The sequence below is a fragment of the Pygoscelis adeliae genome, unplaced genomic scaffold, assembly GCF_000699105.1.
Source record: "Pygoscelis adeliae isolate BGI_AS28 unplaced genomic scaffold, ASM69910v1 Scaffold93, whole genome shotgun sequence".
NCBI classification, from domain to species: Eukaryota; Metazoa; Chordata; class Aves; order Sphenisciformes; family Spheniscidae; genus Pygoscelis; species Pygoscelis adeliae.
The window spans coordinates 1,202,450-1,223,605 of NW_008824469.1; the positions used below are offsets into that span (position 1 = coordinate 1,202,450).

The window sequence follows — 21,156 nt, forward strand, 5'->3', positions numbered from 1 at the left end:
TGAATGGGCCCGTTGGCTTGAGCTGGACAAAGAATCGGGACGTGTGTCCAATAACGCAGGGCACGAGATGGGGATTTCAAAGAATCCAGCCATTGTGTAGGGAGCCGGAGCAGCCCGAGCACCACAGTTCGGTTGGTTTCAGGAACTCTCTTCTACTCGGGTGGTGGTTTTAAGCGCTGTTTGCTGACTGCTGGGCCAGCTTTGAAGGGTCAGAACAATGTATAGCGGTGTGACAGGACTTTTGTTCAAACAGGGGCGTTGTTGGATGTGTGGGACTATTTTGCCTGTAGGTATTTCATTCATGAGCGCAGCATACTTCCTTTGAATCCTAGTTTGTGGATTTCAGAGAGGAGTAGAGGCAGAAGCTTGGCCATTCAACAAAATGTCTAATTTATTTTTTTTTTCTTGGCAAGGGCTCTCTGCCATCATGTCAGTTGCTATGGCTTCCTCTATAAAACAAATCTTGAGGTATAAATAGATTTTGTACACTTTAACCATCATGAGAGACAACTTGCTTTAAAGGGTTCCTGAAGAGGATCATGCAATGTTTCTTTGATTATTGTCAGAAGTATTCATATGGCTTTTTGTGCGTGCATCTCACAAGTATTTACATAAACCATTTTTCTTATTTTTAAAGGAATCATAATTTGAAGGTGAATCTCATGATTCCCCCCACCTGCAGTCAAGTACAGTGGGAAACTAGCAAGAGAGATTTTGTGTCTTGTGGTTTAAACGTTTTGAGAAGACTTGGCTTGTTAAATTGAACTTTACACACTAGCAATTCCTGCATCTTCAGAAGAGCCACATAGGCAATTTCCAAGTGTGCAGTTTTATTTGCATAATAGGAGCAATTTGTTGCCATCCACAGCTCTTCTGTGGAAATGCAGCCACTGAAGATTAAAATACCTTGCATCCAACCTTTCATAGAACAGGGTTTTCTGTGACTTGTGTGCTCAGAGCGGTGCGTGCCGAGGATGAGTAGAGAGGCAGACCGAGCTGTAAACTCTTTGGAGTGGACAGTGGCTCTGGTGCATGCTGCCCAAAGCTTTATCAGTCTGTGAAGGTGTGCAGCAGCCTTGCTGTGCAGTATTACTGAATGCCTGTACTGCCACGTCTATGAACGTGCCTATTGGAAAGCAGTTTCCATCAGTGCAGACTTCGTTCCTTAGAAAATATGCGTTCTTTCTTAAACAGTGAGCCCTTTGATGCAGGTACCCTATCTTTATGTGCGTTTGTAGAGCACCTAGCACTTCTGGTATTACTGGAACTTAGTAGTAAACAGTGAAGTTGTTACGTTTTTATCTTGAGATTAATGTAACCGTATCTCCTTTGTTTAAACCACTCTCATGAATGAGCATCTGTTTTAGAAAACACATAGCACGTGTCTTACAGAATATATGGTTGTGTTGTATTTGTGTGGCAAAAATGTTAAATTCCCATGGCTAAGAGGGTAGTTCTACTTTTTTTTTAACAGTACTTACAATTTTTTCTTTCAGTCTATTTTAAAAAATCCTCTGAGATAAATTTATCTCAGTGAATTGTGAAAGGTACAGGATTGTTTTTTGTCTTTAAAGATCGATGGGTATGTGTAGATCCTAAATGGGTTCTCAAGAAGAGAGAGGCAAAAACTATTGTGCCCTCAATCAGCATTGGAAAAATAATGGAAACACTCTTGTTTTATAAAAGTCTGATTTATGAAATGAAAGAAAATGCAGACATTTACTAAAAGACAAGTAATGGGCAGGAGGCAAGTATAAGTGGTAGGACGTCTTGGGAAGCAGTGAAATAATTGGCATGGGCATGTAGCACTGCTGAGCTTTTGGACAACTGTGCGAACATTTAAGGATGGAGCCATGGTGTGGCTGACAGAGATGGGTACCCTGATTTAGAGAATGCACCAGGAATGAGGAAATCTCATTGTGTTGCCTTGTCTTTGAATTGCAGTATCTTTGCAGAAGTCATTTGACCTTTTTCTGACCCAACAAAGCCATAATCAAGGGACAGTGATAGCACCTTAGGAAGAAGAGGTGAACTTGGACACCTGATGAAAGTACTTACAGAAAGTGCTAAATATTCATTATGGCAGGGAATTGGCTGTAGAGCCAGACATGACTTGGGGTGTAGCTTAAAACAAAGCATGTTGTGTAAAAGTTGAGGAGCAAAGTCACCACGGGCAGTGAGATCCCGTTACCTGGTACCGTTGGTTGGGATCGCTAGCTGTGGTTAGTTAGACTTAGAATTTCTAGACAATGCTGCTGTGGTTTTTCTGTTCACTGTCTCCATTCAGACTTGCTAAAATATTTTTGTGTGGTACGTAATGCTCTGAGATAGAGCTTCTGCAGGTTTTGCTGCTCGTGCTTCCTTCTTAAAACAGGCTTTCGCTCTGAAAAGTAGTTATGACATAGAACTTCTTAATGTGATGTCTTTGGAAAAGGCTGTTTGCTACTACCAGATTGCCACCCTAGTTTAGTCCCCAGCTACATTGCCTGTGTTTGGTTTCCTGCTAAGATTGTAGTTCATGTAGCGGCAGTTGAAGTAAAAATACTCAGTGTATGTGCAGGAACTGTACTGAAGTACTGTAGTGGTCCAAACACGCTGTTACCATGCTTGAATTATGATACCTTTTTTTCTGGCTCGTGATTATTTCTTTTTGAGCCAGGATATGCTCTCTGACTTCAGTGGAAGTTGGATGTATGTTAAAGGTAGAGTTTTGTCATGCATAAGCCATGTTTCTCCTTACTGTAAGAAAAGGTGATTGTTGCAACGTGGAACATAGCAGAACTTGCTTAAGAACCTGCTGGCCTGTGTAAGTTAAAGGGGACTCTCATAATGCACCATATTTAGATAAACTCAGAGAGAAGGTGTCCTTAACCATTAGTCTTTGTCCATTCATGCTACATGGTATTTTATTGTATTTGCAGTGTGGATAAGAAACACCATGTATATTTGGGGCTACTTCACGTTAGTCACTAGACAAACACCTACATAGCAATAGGCGTGCTCTGAAAAGCAAGCCTATGTTTCAAAAAAATCTTTTTTTGTGCATCTTACAGCACTTTTTGTGTATAATAATGGCATTTTCTTTCCCATTCCCCTTTCTCCTTTGCTTGATCCCACAGGGAGGTCATAATTCTGTGATTTTCACCAAACTCTGTTGCAATGCAAGTGAGTGTGATGTGATAAATTCAGCATTATGACGTCACTTCGTGATCATCAACAGAAGATGGGGTATGTGGGAGCAAATCCTTGTGTAAATACAGATCACTATGATAAATGATAGTCACGGTAAAAAGCCAAACAAGTGTGAAAGCCTTTTCTTGAATGATAATATATTGGCAGTAAAGGCTTTCTGTTTCTGTGCCATCAAATGTTTCTAGCACTCATTGCTGCTGCAGAAGCTGCCTTGACACTTTATGTATAAGTGTAATATACACTGTTGTGTTTGCTCGCTGGTATATTACTTTTATACATGGAATTTGATATTCATCTTTGGAGCTTTAGTGTTAATATACAAAATATAAATATATTTAAGAGTGTTGGGCTATTTAGCATGGGGAATTGAGTATATAATTATGTAAGTTCTAGGATATTATTATGCCTCAGGCATAAGCACTAAAGAAGTGTTGATACTAATGCTTACCCTACGTATCCTTGGCTGTCCTTTAAATGCTGTGCAGATACGGTTCAGAATTTAAAAATGCTTTAACACAATTTCAGACAAATGTAAGGGTTTGTTTCTGTTGCATTGATCAGTTTCTGAATTTACTGTAACTAAAATATTTAAGATACTTTTCAGTGTGGAAGATTGAAAGAAAAAAAATATTATTGTATATATTTTAAGTTTTGCCATTTTCCAGTGTTGTTACTCCTGAGTCATTCATGGAGGAACAGGAGAGGTTTGAAACCAGAAATTTTTTTTTTTTTAAAAACGATGGAGTTTGTCAGTTAGACATGGGCAAGTAAAGTTGATAATTGCCACATTTTTAACCGGATTAACTCTCAGGTTGATGGTGTTCCATCAACCACCTTTTCCAATCCATCAGTCCATATAGAGATCAACCTGTATAGTATAACGGGACAGTGCAATAGAAAATATTGCCTAGTGATTGCTAAACAAAGGTGGAATAGAGTTACGGGGGTGGAATTCTGGTCAGGGTCTCAGGATGAGTGGGTTCAACAGCAGATCCATTTTACAGACAGGAAAACAGGTGGAGAAACTACTTAAGGTTTCACAACAGAATAGGCTCAAGAGTTCATTAATTCCTCGTTCCTACTCCGGCATTTGGTCAGCGAGAATATTTTGTAGTTTGTGCAGCATTTAGCAACTTACCATTATGGGCAGCATCCATAAATTGTCAATTCTAACTAAATAAAAAGGAAAGTCCCTGATCAGCAGGTTGGGATGGTGTCTTTGTACAAAAGAGAAAAAGTGAGTGTTCAGGGTAGAAGTGATTTTGGGGGTTTGGGGTTTGTTTTGTTTGGTTGGTTTGGTTTTTGGTTTGAAATGGAAAGGCAGTAAGTATTACAGATAATATTCAAAGCTTTATTTGCAGTAAACATCTGAAATCCTGAAGTTATTTTACCCTGTTGATCTTAAATGTCTGAAAGTCATTACATTTCTTTGTTAACAAATTTGTGTTTGTGCTGCCAATGATTTTATTAAGTTTTAGGGGAGGTTGTCTTCATTTTTCTTATTAATACTTTTACAGTCTTAAACCTTCAATACTGCAAATGCTTACACAGGTAAAATATTTGAGTAATAGCAGTGTGATGTTGGGTTTTCTCTTTAGCCATAAGTGTTTGCAGGACTGGGATGTTGGTGTACTTCCATCACAAAATATCCTTATTCCCATTGTTGTCTGAATTACTGTGTATTGAATTCAGTAAAAAAATCCCTGTAGCTGAGGGTTATCAAAACTTAAAGTGGTACTTACGAAACTCAAAAGAATTAAAATGTCAGGGCTAACTTTAATACTAGAAGGAAAAAGTTACTAATATAGGTTTCCTCCTGTGTTCTACAGTCTGTCCAGTGAAGATGCTGTGTGAGGCTGCTTTGAGATGCTAACAGGTATCTTGAACTTTTGGTTTTCCAGTGCAGCATCTCTAAGTAATATTTTGCTGTAGGAAAAAACTAAAATCTTTATTTTTTTAAAGTATTTATTCACCTCTCCCCACACCCAAAAACAAAACCCCAGCTGGTTTTATTTCTATAATTTCAAAGGTTTTCCTAAGTAGAAATAAGTTTGGTTTGTCTTGTATCCTTAAAAAATATATATATATTTCATGATCATCTCTTCATAATTAAGTATGCTCTCATTATTGACATGCCCTCATCTCCACTGTCATTTTTATCACATCTAGTGGTAGAGCTCCAAATTAGCGTAAAATTGGGTTTTGACATACTTTAGCCATCTAGCGTACCCAAATGGATGTATCTAAACACATTGAGGAAAAACTGTGCTCCAAGAAGAGCAGTGGGAAAGAAATGAATCTGAAATAGTTTTGTACTTTAATTAAAATATCCTTGTGGACAGAGCCAAAACTTAACAAATTGCCATATATAGCTCTTTTTTTTTTTTTAAACAGGAAAGTGTCTCCTCTAAAGGGAAAACAAATAAGATTGGCTTTAGTAGCTAAAACAAATAGTCAGGAGGATGTTTGTGGCATTTGTACAATGTGGCTGCTTTTGATTCTGGAAGCCCTTTCTAAAAATGGAGCTATCACATATATATTTGGAGTCACATCCAGCTTCTCCCATCCTGCAAAGAACATTTTTTTTTTTTAAATCTATAACTGGATCCCAAATCTATTATTTAAATGTGTTTTTAAAAAAGAAAAATGCTTGAGATCTCATGCCAAATTAATTTCAGATGTTCCTGAATATTTAATGGAATTGGTCTTTGTTGTTAACTTTTAATCGATCCATTTGCAGAGCTATATTGCAAACCCAGGAACCAGCAGTGGTAATCTGTGACCTGAAAACCGATCACAGAATTGTGATGAAATTTCTCTGGCATTGTGGACCTTCCTTTAATATTCTGATGTAAAGAGCTCAAGGAATTCATCCCTTAACTAAGCGTTCAGCATCCTTTCCATCTCCGCACTCTGTGTCTGTGTGACCCCCTAATGTAGTGATGCCCTCTAGCCAGATTTCCTTCGCAATTTGTCAATGTCACGGCTTCACGGCTGGCTGGCAGGGGTCTGCACAGAGTGCCGTAGGTTATGCTTTCTCCCTCTCTGATAGCCTTCTCAGCCTTTGCTGTCCAAGAGAGCTAGGCTCTCCAGAGTCTGAATTCTGCATCACGGCACATATTGCTACCAATAAGGCTGTTGGTTCTAAGGCTAGAATTTCAGAGCTGTCTGACAGGAGTGTTGAGTGAATGTTAAATTGCTGGCAGCAAATTTCTACCCAAAAATAAACCTCAGATGGTCAAAATGCATTTAGATTTCTAATACCATTAAACAGCTTCATGACAATCAAAACACACTGGTTTATCTAAAACCTCTTCTGCTCTCTAGAAACTTAAAGTGAAAATTGTAGGCATTAAATCTGCATTTTCAATAGCTGTTCTTCTTAACTGTATCTGTAATCCAGACTTTATTACTGCTACTGCAGTTACTCACCTAGTCAAGTCACAGCCCTGAGAAATCTGGAGGTTAGCAGTGCTCTAACAAGTTTGTGAAATGCAAAGAACAATTTGCACAATGCAGTACTAAAGACGATGTAATAGAGATCATCCTACTTAATAGCCTATTTAAGTCCTTGACAACTTACAATAGTAGATCACTTTCTTTGAATCTGAAGTTTAACTTTAACTTCTCCTGCATTGTAATTTTATAGGGAGAAGAAGTGGGTGACAGTTGGCGACACATCCCTAAGGATTTACAAATGGGTACCAGTAACAGAGCCTAAAGTCGATGATGTAAGTATCCTGCAGATGTCTTGCTTTCTTCAAGATGACACTCATGTTTAGGGAAAGTCGAAAGAAATATGCTTGCTATTCTTTGAGCCTTTAAGCTAAGACTGGTGTGGGTCTTGCAAGCGTTTGAATAGAAGAGCTCTAGGGAAATGCCGATCTCTACAGAAAGTGGTGATGATGGTTCAGTGGGTGGCAGTCTTCCCGGAGTCAACTTGGATCACTTCTCAGATAACTGTTAAACATTAGGCTTGAAACTGATTTTTGAAACCTTTCTCTAACATAATAATTGGGAGGCAGGGAGGGAAAGCTAAGACATCGATTACTTTTCCCCTCTTTCTGCCTGATGCTTTAAAGGAAAATAGCTGGTTTGGAACTGTGCGGAGAATGTATTGTATCTGTGCATCACTGTTGTTTTGCTCAAAAATAGGTGCAAAACACTGAAGTAAGGGTAGGAGAATCCTGAGATCACTTGTATTAAGATGTCCAGCCCAAGCAATACAGCAGGCATGCTTCTATCGTAATGTGTGTTTTCTCTTGATAAATGTTTTGCATATGCATCATGTTTACGATCTTAGTGTGCACTGTTCCTGTGCCATAATACAATCATGTGGCACAAAAATAAGTGTAAAAATCAAAGTTGATAGGGCTTACACATTGTTTTTCAAAATGAACATTGCTCTCATTTTATAAATTGAAATATTGTTACAGAGAAAACTAATCCATGGTACCACAGTAAATTAATGATACAATAGAATATATATCCTAAGTTTGGTACTCCTTCCTTGGGCTGTCATGTGCTTTTACTTTATTTGAAATATGAGTTAAGACCTGTCTGGAATAAAACTACTATGTCAATAAATGTGTAAAATGATGCTTTTTCAGATGCTTTCAGTGTCATGATCTTGTCTTATTCAAAGTCCAAATTCAAGACCTATTTTTGATTAGCATTGTTTTAACTGAGTTTGTTTCTTTCTGTACCTTTTGTTGTACCACAGATTTCTGTGACTGTCAGACTTGTGGTAAGCCTCTTGTATTCTTCAATGCTTGAGCAGCATCTCTGTGAAGTAACCCCTTGTGAATTGGGAAACCTTTCCTGGTTTCTTTACAGAAACTTGTTTGTTCTTTGTAGTTGTCAGATGTTTGGTCTTGATTTTATTATTTATAATACATAGGGAGAAAAAGCTGTGCAATCTATGTGTGAGAGAGAGAGATTTAGGATATTTAGGCTCACAGCTTCTGAAAATTGTTTTCCCGCAGTTAAGGTATGCCTGCATTATGGGTACCATAGAACTTTGAAACAGAATTGCTAGCAAGTTTCTGCATGAATTTTCAAGGTGACTGGTACCTGAAGTCAGATTCTCTGTTAAGAAGAATGGGTTTATATAATGGCCTCTATGTGCAGAGTTTAATTGTATTTTCTGAGCCATCATCTTTAGGTTTAGGCTCCAGATTTGCTGAAATTGGGACACTGTTCAAGACCAGTTACTTTAGTGTCCTATAGTCACATTCTGTTTGTTACAAGTAGAGGCCATTGTGCAGCTGCCGTTGTTGCAGGCTTGATGTTGTAAGGTTTCTGTCTTTTTGCTCTGGAAGTTCTCACAATTTTAAAACAAGTGCATATATTTTAAAAATAAATACCAGGTAGGGGTCATCTTGGCTATTTAATTTTGTTGTGGACATCCTTTTACATCCGATTTCACCCACCTGTGATGGAGCAGACAGTATACTTGCTTTTTACTGGAATAGGAGAATGGGATCTTTTTTACTGCTTCATGTTTCAAATGCAAGTTGTCTTTGATTTTAGCGAACACAGATTAGATTACTTCCCCTCCTCACATGTTGTTCCTAAGACACTGACATTTCTTTGAACCAGAATTAGCTAGGTTCTTTCCTCCTACTAGTTTTGGAAGGCTGTTGCAGAACCTCACCACTCTGATGGTTAAACCTTTTTAAAAAAAACTTTTCAGCTTAGATTGCTCACAGTCATTTTTCAGTATTTCTCTTGTGGCAAAAGTGTCCTTTTTACCTTTAAAAAAAAACCAAAAACCAAACCTGAGAGAGATTATGTCCCCTCTGAACTTTCATTTTGCAAAGGTAAAGAAGTCCATGTGCTTTCACCTCTGTTTCACATATTAGGGAATAAAGTCTGGCTTCTCTGAAGTAAAAACAGAATTTAAAAATAAGCCTAATAATCTATTTAAAATAGAGGGAAAAGTCCTTCCAGATATCACTTGTTGAATTTCTTCTGCAGTGTTAGACAATATTTGATTGTGGTTTTAGTTCCTTCCCTCGTTGGAGGACACTGTCTTATCTGAATGGATGGACTGCCAAGCGTTCTTCCTAGAGTCAGGCTTGTCTTCTCAGCAGGCACGCAGGAGCCTCCAAAAGCAATGCAGCTGGCTCTTTCTCCGTGAGACTGATTACGTCACCTCTTAATTGAAAATGCTGCATCCCTTAGCAGACACAGATTTTCCACGTGATGGATGCCACTGTCTCTTTCTTTGTTTTAATGCTTGCAGTCCATACTGTTGTTCGGTCAGGAGCATGTTGTGACCTATTGTTCATGTAGGACTGTCTTGCTTATGCACTTTGTTTTAGGCCAATCTGATTTTTCTTAATCCATCTTTTAGTTTTAATGAAGAAACAGCATTAGTTGTAGAGAAGGAGGAGGTCTCTGCAGTGTTGGTCATTGAGAAAGAGGTAAAAAGCTGTCTCTTCAGTGTTAAAATTCTAGATCTGTTATCATTCCTGTTGTGCGTGCATGCATATTGTCTAGGTGTATTCTACAAGCTTTCTGATATGAAAGGGAGAATGTATTGAGTTTTGTAGCAGTGTATTGATACGCATAAACCATACAGTGAGCAGAGTTACAAGCTCAGAAATCAGGTAGTTTCATGAATCTTAGCCCTGCTTCTGATCAGCGATGTTCTTCCCTTGTCCTGGTGTGGCAGAGATTCTTTTGACCTTGCTTTTGTAGCTCTCTGAACTGAGTACAAAGTTAGCAGCCAGCACCTCCCAAGTTCTCGGACTCGGCAAGCCATTTAATCATTGTGCTTCAGATTCCCTGTTTGTAGAATGAGGGGTATTATTGAGAACTTTTGTACTTTTTACAAAAATTGTGCAGTTGTTTGAAGATGGAAAATATGTTTAAGTGCTAACCTTTACTAGAATTTCTGGATAAAAGCCTATATATCCGAGTGTTTTGTGTCATGAAGAATACAATTAGAAAAACAGCCCTGCAGTTATTGGGACTAATGCATTATTGATAATGTCAGTTATTATTACATTGGTTTTATTTCTCACTTAAAATTGAGAGACATGCTCACAGAATTAATGAGTGGGAAGGGTTTTATATTGCAACATGGATTTCTCTGCATGGTGATAGTCTTATTTGTTTGTGGTACCTTTTGTTTTTCAGAAAAACAAGAATAAGAAAAAAGGCAAAGATGAAAAATGTGGCTCTGAAGTGACCACTCCAGAGAACAGCTCCTCTCCAGGGATGATGGACATGCATGGTGAGTGGGAGAAGGTCAGCCCCTATTACCCTATTACACTGCTATGAAAGTATAACCTCACAGCGTCAAATTCTCTGTTGCTCAGATGTATGGACAAAGTGATTGAGTCAAAGTGAAAACAGCATCAGATACTCATTTGGTACTTTGGACTTCTCTTCTGTGGATGTACTAACAGTTGTTTAAATGCCTTTTTTATTTGGGCTGTGTCTGGGGGAAAAAAGTTGTTAGTGGAGCTAAATATGAAAAGAAAAATAGAAATATCTACCATTCAAAATACTACCATCAGGTGAAGCAGTAACTCTGTCAAGTTTGCTGCTTGAAGAACCAAAAAGACCCCCAAAGCCTCAGTGGCACCTATTACAATTTGTGCAGGTTTTGTACTTTTTAACTCTATAGGTGAGTCAGGTCAAAAGAATTCTGTAAGAGCCAAGAAAGCAAGCTGTGGTTCTGTGGTGTCTTCCTTCTGCTTCAGCTGGATGAAATTAACTGGTTAAGAAAACATTTTTTTTGCTTGCTGGTCAGGCACTATTAGGTCAATTTTTTTTTATTTTAATTTTTTTTTTTTAAGTGTGAACTGTTGAGTGTTAACCTGATATTTATTACAGAGGAGCTTGCACAGCTCAGCTCTGTTTCCATTTTTTACCTTCTGGGTGTTTGGATAACAATTATGGCTGAGAATGCAGCACTATTTGAGCTGATAAAAGGGGGTCACTTTTTTTAGTGGGTTGCAAATTTTTCATTTCAGTTTTATTTGCATTTGTATTGCCTCCTGGTTGGTTTTTGCAGTGTTCACAGTGAGTATGGTCTTGCAATTAAAGGATTGAGCAGGATTTTCACAGATCTGGATTAATATTTCATCTTTATGATTTAATTTTCTTAAGTCTTTTTTCTCCCATCTATGAGGTGAATATACTACTTGCTTTTTTATCATGTATCACTTGTGTTTTTAAGCCGTGCTGTACAATTTAATGATAAACTTAATCTGATCTGACTTCAAGCCGCTCTGAAAAGAGATGGTCCCATCACCAGCTATATGTTTCTGAAGTCCTTTGGATGTAATGATTGTAGAGATGCAGAAGAAGGTGGATCGACTTGCATGCTAGTAATTTCACTAATAATGTTTTGCTGGTTTAGTTTTCTTTAGGGAGCGGGAGCTTCCCTCTTGGTTACCCATGGTTGTTAGACTGGCTTAAAGATTACAGGAAGTTGCACCCCACTGCTATCCATAAAGTATTAGCTGAGATACTTAAGCCACTGTCATTGGTTTTCACAGGAAGAGGGTACAGGCAGAATATTTCCTGTTAACTACAGAGACACGATCTGTGCTGCAGAAAGTTACTGTGATCCAAGTTTTTGGAGGCTGGAGAATATTCTGGACAATTACCAGTTAGAAACTATTGATATTGGGACTGGATGTTACATTTTACCTTGATGGGGTTTTGTTGTGGTTTTGGGGGTGTGTGTTTTGACCTTCAGGACACACTTCAAAAACTATCTGCTCATCTGAGCATTGTAGTGGTAGGTATTTGTAAATCTGCAGCATGAACACTTAACTAGCCCTGTGTTACATGAACTAGAAAATGAGATTGCCACTTCAGTTGATCTGTTTTACTCATATTACAAAACTCTGGGTTCTTTTGGAAGAGATCTGAGTAAAACACTCTTGGTTTTATTGTATAATATTAGTTAGAGCACCTTTTTTGAAGTTTTCTGATTTTTAGTAACTGCTAGAAAGCTCCTGTGTTACAGCATAGGCTGCAAGAGCAAAAACTGTGGTGGTGTGGAAAAAAGTTAGATGTAGTGTTAGTCTAAATGCTTGGACTTGATCCCAAGCAAGCTAGACTATATCATGTGTTATCAGGGAATAATACAAGAAAAATATGGAAGAAGTAAGGTGTGCTTTTTATCTTGTCAAATTAGACTCTGTTGTTTTTAACTCTTTTGTTAACAGATGACAATAGCAACCAGAGTTCAATAGCTGATGCTTCTCCAATAAAACAAGAAAACAGTAGTAATTCAAGTCCAGCACCAGAACAGAACTTGGCAACACAAGCAGACGGCACTGAAGTAAAGTCTGACGAAACTCAGACAGAAGCAAAGGAGCAGCCTGGTTCAGAAGGTGAGCTGAAAAAACCGTCTTCAAAGCCAAACAAAAAATGTTATCCTTTAGTGTATCATTTATTTGCTTATCCATTTTAAGAACTGAATAATAACAACTTGAAAGAAACCATTTCTGAATTCTCAGCATTTATGTGAAAATGGACCATAATCTCTCTGGCCTACCAGTGATCCTTCCATACAACTGGAAAGGTCAGATTGACATTCAGGGTCTTTTTCAGAGAGGAAACAAACAAAATACTTGGTTTATTGTTGTCATAATCACAGTCTTGAAAGAAGAAATAATTTAAAATCATTTTTTAAATGGCTGCTACCATGTAATCACACAAATCCTGGAAAGTATTACTTTTGTAGATCCATGAATGTTTTGTTATCTAGTGTGAAAGTAAAATGGAGGTGAGATATTTTGAAATTATTTTTTTAGTTGTCTAAACTTCAATGTAAGCTTTCTTTTTTTTCTTAACCCTGCTAGTTATTTATTCAAAAGTTACCCCTGAATTCTGTCCTAATTTTCTAAAAGTGTTACAATATTGTACTGCAGTTGTGCACAGATTAAAAATACATGTGGGTTAAGAGATTGTTCTGAACCTTACTCTTTAAATGGTGTTTTGGGTAACTGAAACATGCTCTGTATTTATATTCCTGGGAAGATAACTTTCTTCATCCTATTATAACAGATAAAAGATGTCCTTAACACCATTCTAATGATTTGGCTGCAGAATTTTTCCAATAGCAAAGCAATTAAATTATGCCCTCCAGATTTAGTTCTTAGCTCAGTAGATCCACTAACCAATTCAAATTCAGAGCTTTTATCTTGGTAATACCGGAATGGTTAAGTATGTTAAATGTTGTCATTGTTAATTGGGGTTAAAATTTGACAACTGAATCGTCACCAAATTGAAATAAATCGGAATGCCATATCCTTCAAAGAAAATGTCAACTAGCATATTTGCTCACGGTAAATGGTAAGGATTTACTCCTAGGTCTGATATTGTCTGAACCTGCTTGTGTGAAGTTGTTACATAGCATACATACTCCCCTGACTAAATTTAGGTTCAGGGAAAATCATACCCAGTTCCCTGGATTAGTTCCAGAGCCAGTTACTGTAAAATGAAAGGAAGAAGTAATGGCAAAAAATACCCGTTATTAATGTTTGTTTTCTATTGGTTATATGCTGTGCTTAAAAATTTATTAAATAATTCTTTATCTACTGAAGTGTTATGATCAATCAAACCCCTGGAATTGTGACATTCTTCAACTGGATAGGGTTAATGACCTTGTGCGTCTATCTCATGTTACTACACTGGAATCGGGGAGGTTCCTTAAAGCTAGGGGAAAGTTTGGGTGGTCAGAAATGCTCAGTGTGGACTTCTCAAAGAAAACAGGTGAATTCAAAACATTTTGCTGTGTACACAAGTCATTGCAGGCATCGGAATAGCTTGGGGCTTGGCAGTTTAAAATACGGATCCCCTTGCCCAAAGGCCAGCAGCAGCATGAGTGGTAGCTGTCAGTAGCAACTGGAAGAGAACACAGCCGTTATGAGCTGTCCGTTGCAGAAGTTGCTCTTAAGTGTGTTTTTGTCATGGGGAGATGTGTGCCTCAGAATGCTCCTTAGCTCAAGTTGCTCAGACGTACACAACAGAAACTGAAATTGAAGTTCCTTCTGGCCCTTGGAACTTGTTTCTTTCTCAGTATGAACATGCTTTTCTGGTGAGACATGGAAAGGAAGACGATTCTGTCCGAGTTTGCTGAATATGATCTTTGAGACTGCTCATCATAGGCATCACTTCATGTTGAATTCAGTCAGAAAAACTTTCAGAAATGCTTGTGATGCTTTTTATACAGTACACCACAAAAATATCCATTACTTGCTGGTTGTGTCATCTTCGTTAACCAAAGTTGTCAAAAAATATTTTTGATCTTGCATTTCTCTTCATCTAGAATAAATGAATATGTTTCTTGGGTCAGGGACCTGTGGAGAGATCACTTCATAACAGTTGACTCCATGCATACTTCTGAGAATTCATTCAAGTCAAAAAGGATTTTTAAATGAGGTGAAGGAAAGAATGGGTTTCAGTCCTTACGCTGTTCTTGATGTGGATACTGAAAGAAATATAACTGGCTTTTTACAATCAAAGGGGTTTTGTTTTCAGTGGTTTGGTTTTGGTTGGGTTTTTTTGGTTTTTGGGTTTGTTTTTTTTTTTCTCTGCTTCTGGACATACAGTGTTAAACTTCCAGGGATCTTTAACCTGTAAAGACAGTTTAAGTGCCCCTATCCCCTCTTTGAGTGAATGGGTGCTTTAACCCTGAGTCCTCTGTAAGTCTTGCTTAGAGAGAGAGAAGGGTTTATAAAAAATGAAAACAAACAACCAAAAAAAAAACCCCAAACACAAAAATTGGAAGCAATAACAAGAGCTATAAAAAGCTGGAAGACTTCTCCACAAGTATGCACCAGAATTACAAATTCTACAACCTTACTGGTTAAGCTGTCTGAATTTCTAAATTTTATCTTAAAAGTATTATCAAGCAAATAAGTGGATTTTAAATACATGGCTGAATTTCGATTCAAATAACTTTATCCTCTCTCCTTAGCTACACAGTTTTAGATCCATTAGTTATCACAGTTCAGCCCTTTTTGTAGCTGCCTTGTGGTTTGAAGCAAGTTTCCTTGCGATCAGTCCCTTTGCAAAGTTTGTGTTGAAACTTGTTTGCTAACAGCGTTGACATCGTTCTGTGGTACAGGGTGTGCGGGAGCTTAGCTCCCTCTAGGGACTGATACCAGCAATTGTATACTGCCGGCAGCGTGGGTCTGCTGGCAGCAGCCAGTGGTTGTGGTCCTGGAGTTTGAGCTTATATTCATCAGTTGTTAGGTCTGTTATCAGTAATGGTTACACGTGGGTGAAATTTATGTGTTTGGGATGTTGCTAATGAGAAGACATCCTAAAAGCTCCTGCCGAATGCTTTCATTTGTTTGTTTAAAATTGTTTCTTGAAATTTTCAGATACCTCTGATGAACAGAATTCACAGTCTTCAATGGAAAATTCCATGAATAGTTCAGAGAAAGCAGAAATTCAGTCCTCTGGAGAAAATGATATAATTACAGAGGCATCTAAAAACTCTCAGGTAACTTTAAGCACAAAAGCCCAATTACTTGGAATTTGGAAAAGAGTACTTTTACCAAAAAGCAAATGTAAGGAGGCCAGTTGTGTATTTAGACTCGTTTCCAAAGGTGAGGACAGTAAAGCAGCTGTAGAGTATTAAATGTACATGTACCTGGTTTTGTGGTTTATTTGATTGGCTTCTTGCATTTCACATAATTTGAGCAGTAAGACTAGATTGGTCTGATTTACTTTTCAGTTTCCTAAACCAGTCTGTGTTAGTTTTGTAAGGTAATATTAAAATTTCATGTTAATAAATTGCTAGGACCTAACCTACTGGACAGGCCCCTTTGAGGACTATTCAGAAGTAAAATACCTTCTATAAAAGTAAATGCATATAGTACTTAGGAAAGTTAATTTTTGTAGATTCAGTGGACGAGATGTTTGGATGTTTACTCACTGGCATATGGAAAAATTCTGGGTGGGTGGGAGAAAGAAATTATCCTTGCAGTTGTTCCCCTCACACCGAGATCGTCAGGCAGAGCACCGCTCAGTCTGTTGGTTTTCCTTTTGGGTGGTTGGTTTGTTTCAGCGCACACCTGGCACTTTCCAAACCTTGCGTGTTCTGTTCTGTAGAGATTGCTTTGGCTACAGCAGGAGAATATGCGTGTGCCCTTGGTGTGGGTTGTGCTCGAGTGTGGAGCTGAGGGAAGTCTGGGTATAACCATGCATCAGGGCTGTTGCTTGGAATATTCACTGTGGTTTTTAGCCCGGAACTAGAATTTTGCCCTTTGTCAGTAGACGACAGCAAGTGTAAGGATGTTGAGGTAAGATGTAAGCAGAGGAGTGATTTCAGGAAGCAAATGCACTTGGTCATGTCATTCTCGTATCCAGGGATGCTTTGTATTTTACAAATGACACACCAGGGAATTTGTTCATGCTTTTTGTTTGATGGTTATGGCGCCTGAAATTCAGTGCAATGATAACATGGTTGTTTTTCTTTTCCCCCTCATTAAGGACTCTGAAGGAGTGCCACCTTCTAAAAAGATGAAAGTAGAGGCTTCCCAACAAAATGTTGAAGAGATTTAGACTATAGATTTTTCTGGTCAGTTTTTATGTAAGGTACATCAGTGGGCTTAATTATAGAACAACCTTACTTAAGCATCTTCTCTTGGATGAGGACAGAACTCCTAACTTTTCAAGTTACCAAGCAAAAATCCAAGAAAGCCTAACAAAGGTTTAACTTCTCAGACACTGAAAACTTTTTCCTGTGAAACAAACATTGAGAACTTTTAAGTTACTGTCTCTGAAATGGTTGGAGTAAACAACTCAGGAGGGGTCTACGCACTGTTTCTAAAGTCAAAATTACAATTATGTTGCTGCTGTATTTTTTTTTTTTTCATTTCTCTATTTAACATTGTAAGATATTTAAGGATGGTACAGGTCAGGTATTAGCTTTCATGTGAAGTTCATTGTTCTGGCGTGATGTCTGCTTTTGTTTTGTGCCTTGTGTTCTGAAAACAGTGCTAACTTTTAAAAGTTGTTTTGCAACTGTCTCCTTTGCGAAGTGGCCTATGTTTGTATAATGCCATGTAGTAAGGCTTTTTATTTTTTCCCCCCTTTTTTTTTTCCTTTTTTGTTTGGGGTTTTTGTTTAATTTTTAATTTTTAAATCCCTGGTGCTTAAACTTTTAACAAATAGAGATCAGGAAGCCATTTTCACTCTTGGAGTCCAAGGAGAAAAAGGAGCTTGATATTTTATTTTAGCAGCTATAGTGGAGATCTTTTATTGAATGCATGGCATTCGCAACTGTAAATTTGGTCTTCTAAATACTTAACTTCATCAGAAGTTAACATGATCTGTTTACCATTTATAGTCCAGATCTGAATATATACTATAACACAGCAGTTAAAATACTTACGTATTAGGTCCAGATCTCTGTACTGGGTACAACTTGCTTTACAGAAAAGTTCCACTATGTACATAAGTAGGATCAAAGGGATTGATGCACAGTGAATTTATTTTCAATTGGTCTTTTTTGATATCATGTTTTCACTGAACTGGATTTCATTGTACTGTTTCTTTTTAAGATGTTTACTTCTACGTTCCACGTTAATACTGTATTTGGGATTTCTTCTTTTCTTTCAGCAAGTCTTGTAAATAAGCCTTGTTGTTTCCATAGTCCCTACATCATTGTTAGAAATGTTCCTTCTTTTTCAATTATGTTGACGTGTGCTTATGCTAAACTTGATTGAAAGGCACTAAGTATGTGCAACTCCCTTCAAATGCGCAGCGTGTAGAAGTGCAGAACCACCTGCGTCAGGTCACAAGGGCCTGATCTTACAGCGGGCTTTGCGCTTCCAGGGTGAGCTCCCAGTTATAAATACCTGGTGTCGGTGGGAACCGCTTCTTTCTGACTTCAGTACACACACACACGCATGTACATACCGGGCCATTAGGCTGTCTTCACTTCGTGTGGGAGATGGAACTTGTAATTTAAAATATGATCTCACAGCTATAAAAATGGTTGCATATAGTTTGTAAGCTAAGAACTGTAAATACTTTTTTAAATGAAAAAAACTGCTTCCAGTTGATACATTTTCATAATTAGCTCTTCATTAAGCTTATTTATTTCTGAATTCTCCAATAGTGAAAATGGCTTGCACTTAGACTACTGCATTGCGTTTGCAATTACCACTTTATTATGAAAAACAATGGGGAATTGGGGGGAGGGAGGAGTGGGGAGCCAATACTGACCTTCCAGAAGATGTTTGTAGGATTGAACTCGAAATAACGTATGACACTCAGTTCGGAACTTTTCCTTTATGTTGAAATAAAACTTTTTGGATTTTAACTGAATAAAATTTGATTGCAAATCATTCATGAAAACAGTGTGCTCCCTAATAAGTTTTTGGGATTTCTGGTCTGATCATGAAGTCCATTAACATTCTGAAAATAAGGAAATGAGGAGCCAAAAACTATATTTGCACAATATATGCAATGAAACGGTAGAATTCTCTCTTGAATTGTGTGTATGCCTAAAATGTGGATAACTGGTCAATGACGATTGATTTGTATGTATATTACATTCAGATTTAAGTGATATTTTGTGAGAAGTTCTATTGATATATTAAACGGGCAAATCTAGAAAGATTCAAACTTAAAAATATTTTTGATTTACTAACTTTTTGTTGGTTTTAATGCTAAAACAAAACAAATCTGATGCCACCTTTGACAAGTAGTCATGTTTACTAATCCCTATCTTCAGGTGCATCGCAGCAAGTTTTTAATTTTAATTTTGTAGACGTTTCCAAGGGAGTAAATAGACTTTTCGTTTAGAAACTAATTCCTGTACTTTAGGAAGAAATAAAATATATAAATAGCACTAAAAATACCTCAAATTTTTCATTAGATAGAAGCATTTATTGGCATTATTGACATCAACAGGTTTAATTATAAACTTCCTTTTCTCTCCTGTGGCTTCTGCTCAGAACTGTTCATTGTTCTGTGGCTTACAAGACAAGGCATCATAACCATATTCCTAGAGGCTTTATTTCTAAAGTAGTAATGCTTTATTTACAGCTTATACAGAATACATTCAGAACTTTTTTTTAACCAGAGATTCTAGTGACAACAGACAACTGAACAAGCAGATAGATTTGGGTTCCTTAGACCTGTTATTGTCAGTCTCTAAGGGAAGAGACTTTGACATTATCTGGTATGAAGAAATCCAAAATAGTGTATAAGACTGTTATTAGTCTTTTTTTGAAGTGCCTGATAACACTTATGGGCCAACGGATGTGATTAAACACATTTTAATGCCAGAAAGTACAGATGGGACCAAACCAGAACATTGAATTCAAATCAACCCGAGGTTTGAAACCAGATCTAAATCCAGCTTTCTTTGGCTTGGACCTATCTCTACCAGAAACTTGTTTTATGAACTCACTGTAAAAGGGTTTATTGAAAGCATTGAGACGTGGAGCAGAAGGAGAGATGTAATTTTCTTCAAGATGACTGAAAGTTCTCATACAGCTAATGTTTTAGAAATAGTGCAAATATCAAGAAGTGCTTCCTTGCTACAATGCTGAATGTTGGAGCTTCAGTTACAAATAAATACAAAAAAAAGAAAGAAAAAAAAAAAAGAAAAAAAAAAGAAACTAGAAGCAAGCAAGGAAATTAGCTGAGTTTGTGGAACATGTGGGAAGGCCTTCCGAATAAGCGATTTACTCAGCCAAACATTTTATAGCAGAACTATTCCTTGGAATTTTTATGCTTGGGAAAGTAGTTGTTAAACATTCCAAAAAGTGCTGGCACTTACAAAACAACAAAAAATAATCAACAAGGCAGTATAAAATATTGGTTTTGGGTGGCTATCTTCATACATAAACATTGTCATGTTTTGGAATGTTCTTTATATCTAAGGGCCTGTTAGAAGGTGTAAAGAATTTTGTTTTCTTCAATACCTAATCGTTTTCCATCTTATGATTTGTGTGTGTGTGTGTTGTACAGCAGTATAATTTTTCACTTATTTATTCCATCGGTAGTTATGGTTTGTACAATGTACAATGGTTTCATTTCAAAAATAAAATAAAAAAATCACAACATGAATGCTGTGTGAATATTTTTTATCAAGAAACTTAATCTTAGTTTGTTTTTTTAAATTTACAATAAATTGCTGCTTTTATAAATGGTATTTTTAAATGTGCATTCTATAGTGTTGTCTCATTTGGTAACATGTAAAATGATTCACCTTTGAGTGGACCAAAGGTGCCTTGATAATTGTAGCAGGACACTGAGCGGGGCGGGGGCAGTTTGTTGTTGTTGTAACAAACAAGTAGATATGGCCAATGTAATTACAGCAACCTGCAAAATAGCTTGGTAATTTAAGGTGCTTACTGTTGGCCTGGTACTCGGCTAATGTGTTGTGGTAATTTAAATTGGAGGGAGGAGGGCATGGTGTGGAAACATGCTTCAGTTTGGAAACATGCTCGAGTCTGATGCTAGCAAGGGTAAAACTCCTTAAGAGTTTTGGAAAGATTCTTTACATTCAAGATGGATATAAAGTGTCCAGCTTATTTTGTGTTCCATGCGCTCTGTCCCAAAGTAGCCTGCTGTTTCACAGCTGAACTGGTCTGCTGGCTGACCGCTACCAGAAGGGCGAGCCACAGCCAGCTTGCCTGCTCCCAACTTGGTTTTGTTGCCTCCCTTGTGTTTACCGGGGTGCTCATAGCATCCTCTCATCAACCACTTAAATTCGCTAACCTAAAAACTACCCATTTTAGTTAGGTTTTTTTTTTCTTCTCTGGATTAGTAAATTAAATCAGCAAACTTACATAAAGGAATTATATATAGGGCGGAACTGGAGAGAGAGAAAAGAACAGGTAGAAACAAGGATGTAATTCAGGACAGGTCCCAGAAGGAAAGGCCTCTGAACAGGTAAGGCTTGTGCCAGTAAATGGCGAAGGAGTGAGCAACAGCCTAGCCTAGAAGCAGGGTATGGAG

At 37.6% G+C, this 21,156-nt stretch overlaps 1 protein-coding gene across 1 annotated transcript; it reads left to right on the plus strand.

Annotated features, from left to right (window-relative positions):
• The first annotated feature begins 3,193 nt into the window (after positions 1-3,193).
• BCL7A (B-cell CLL/lymphoma 7A) lies at positions 3,194-20,258 on the plus strand. The gene is made up of 6 exons (XM_009321190.1): positions 3,194-3,228; positions 6,842-6,923; positions 10,339-10,435; positions 12,387-12,554; positions 15,555-15,676; positions 16,669-20,258. Exons 1-6 carry the CDS (start codon positions 3,194-3,196, stop codon positions 16,738-16,740), a joined length of 576 nt encoding a protein of 191 aa, XP_009319465.1. The 3' UTR covers positions 16,741-20,258.
• Positions 20,259-21,156: the final 898 nt, after the last annotated feature.

Coding starts and splice junctions, on each gene's coding strand:
- BCL7A (XM_009321190.1), top strand. CDS start 3,194: ATGACGTCACTTCGTGATCATCAACAGAAGATGGG. Junction 6,924..10,338: donor CAGAGCCTAAAGTCGATGAT/GTAAGTATCCTG, acceptor TTTGTTTTTCAG/AAAAACAAGAATAAGAAAAA. Junction 12,555..15,554: donor GGAGCAGCCTGGTTCAGAAG/GTGAGCTGAAAA, acceptor TGAAATTTTCAG/ATACCTCTGATGAACAGAAT.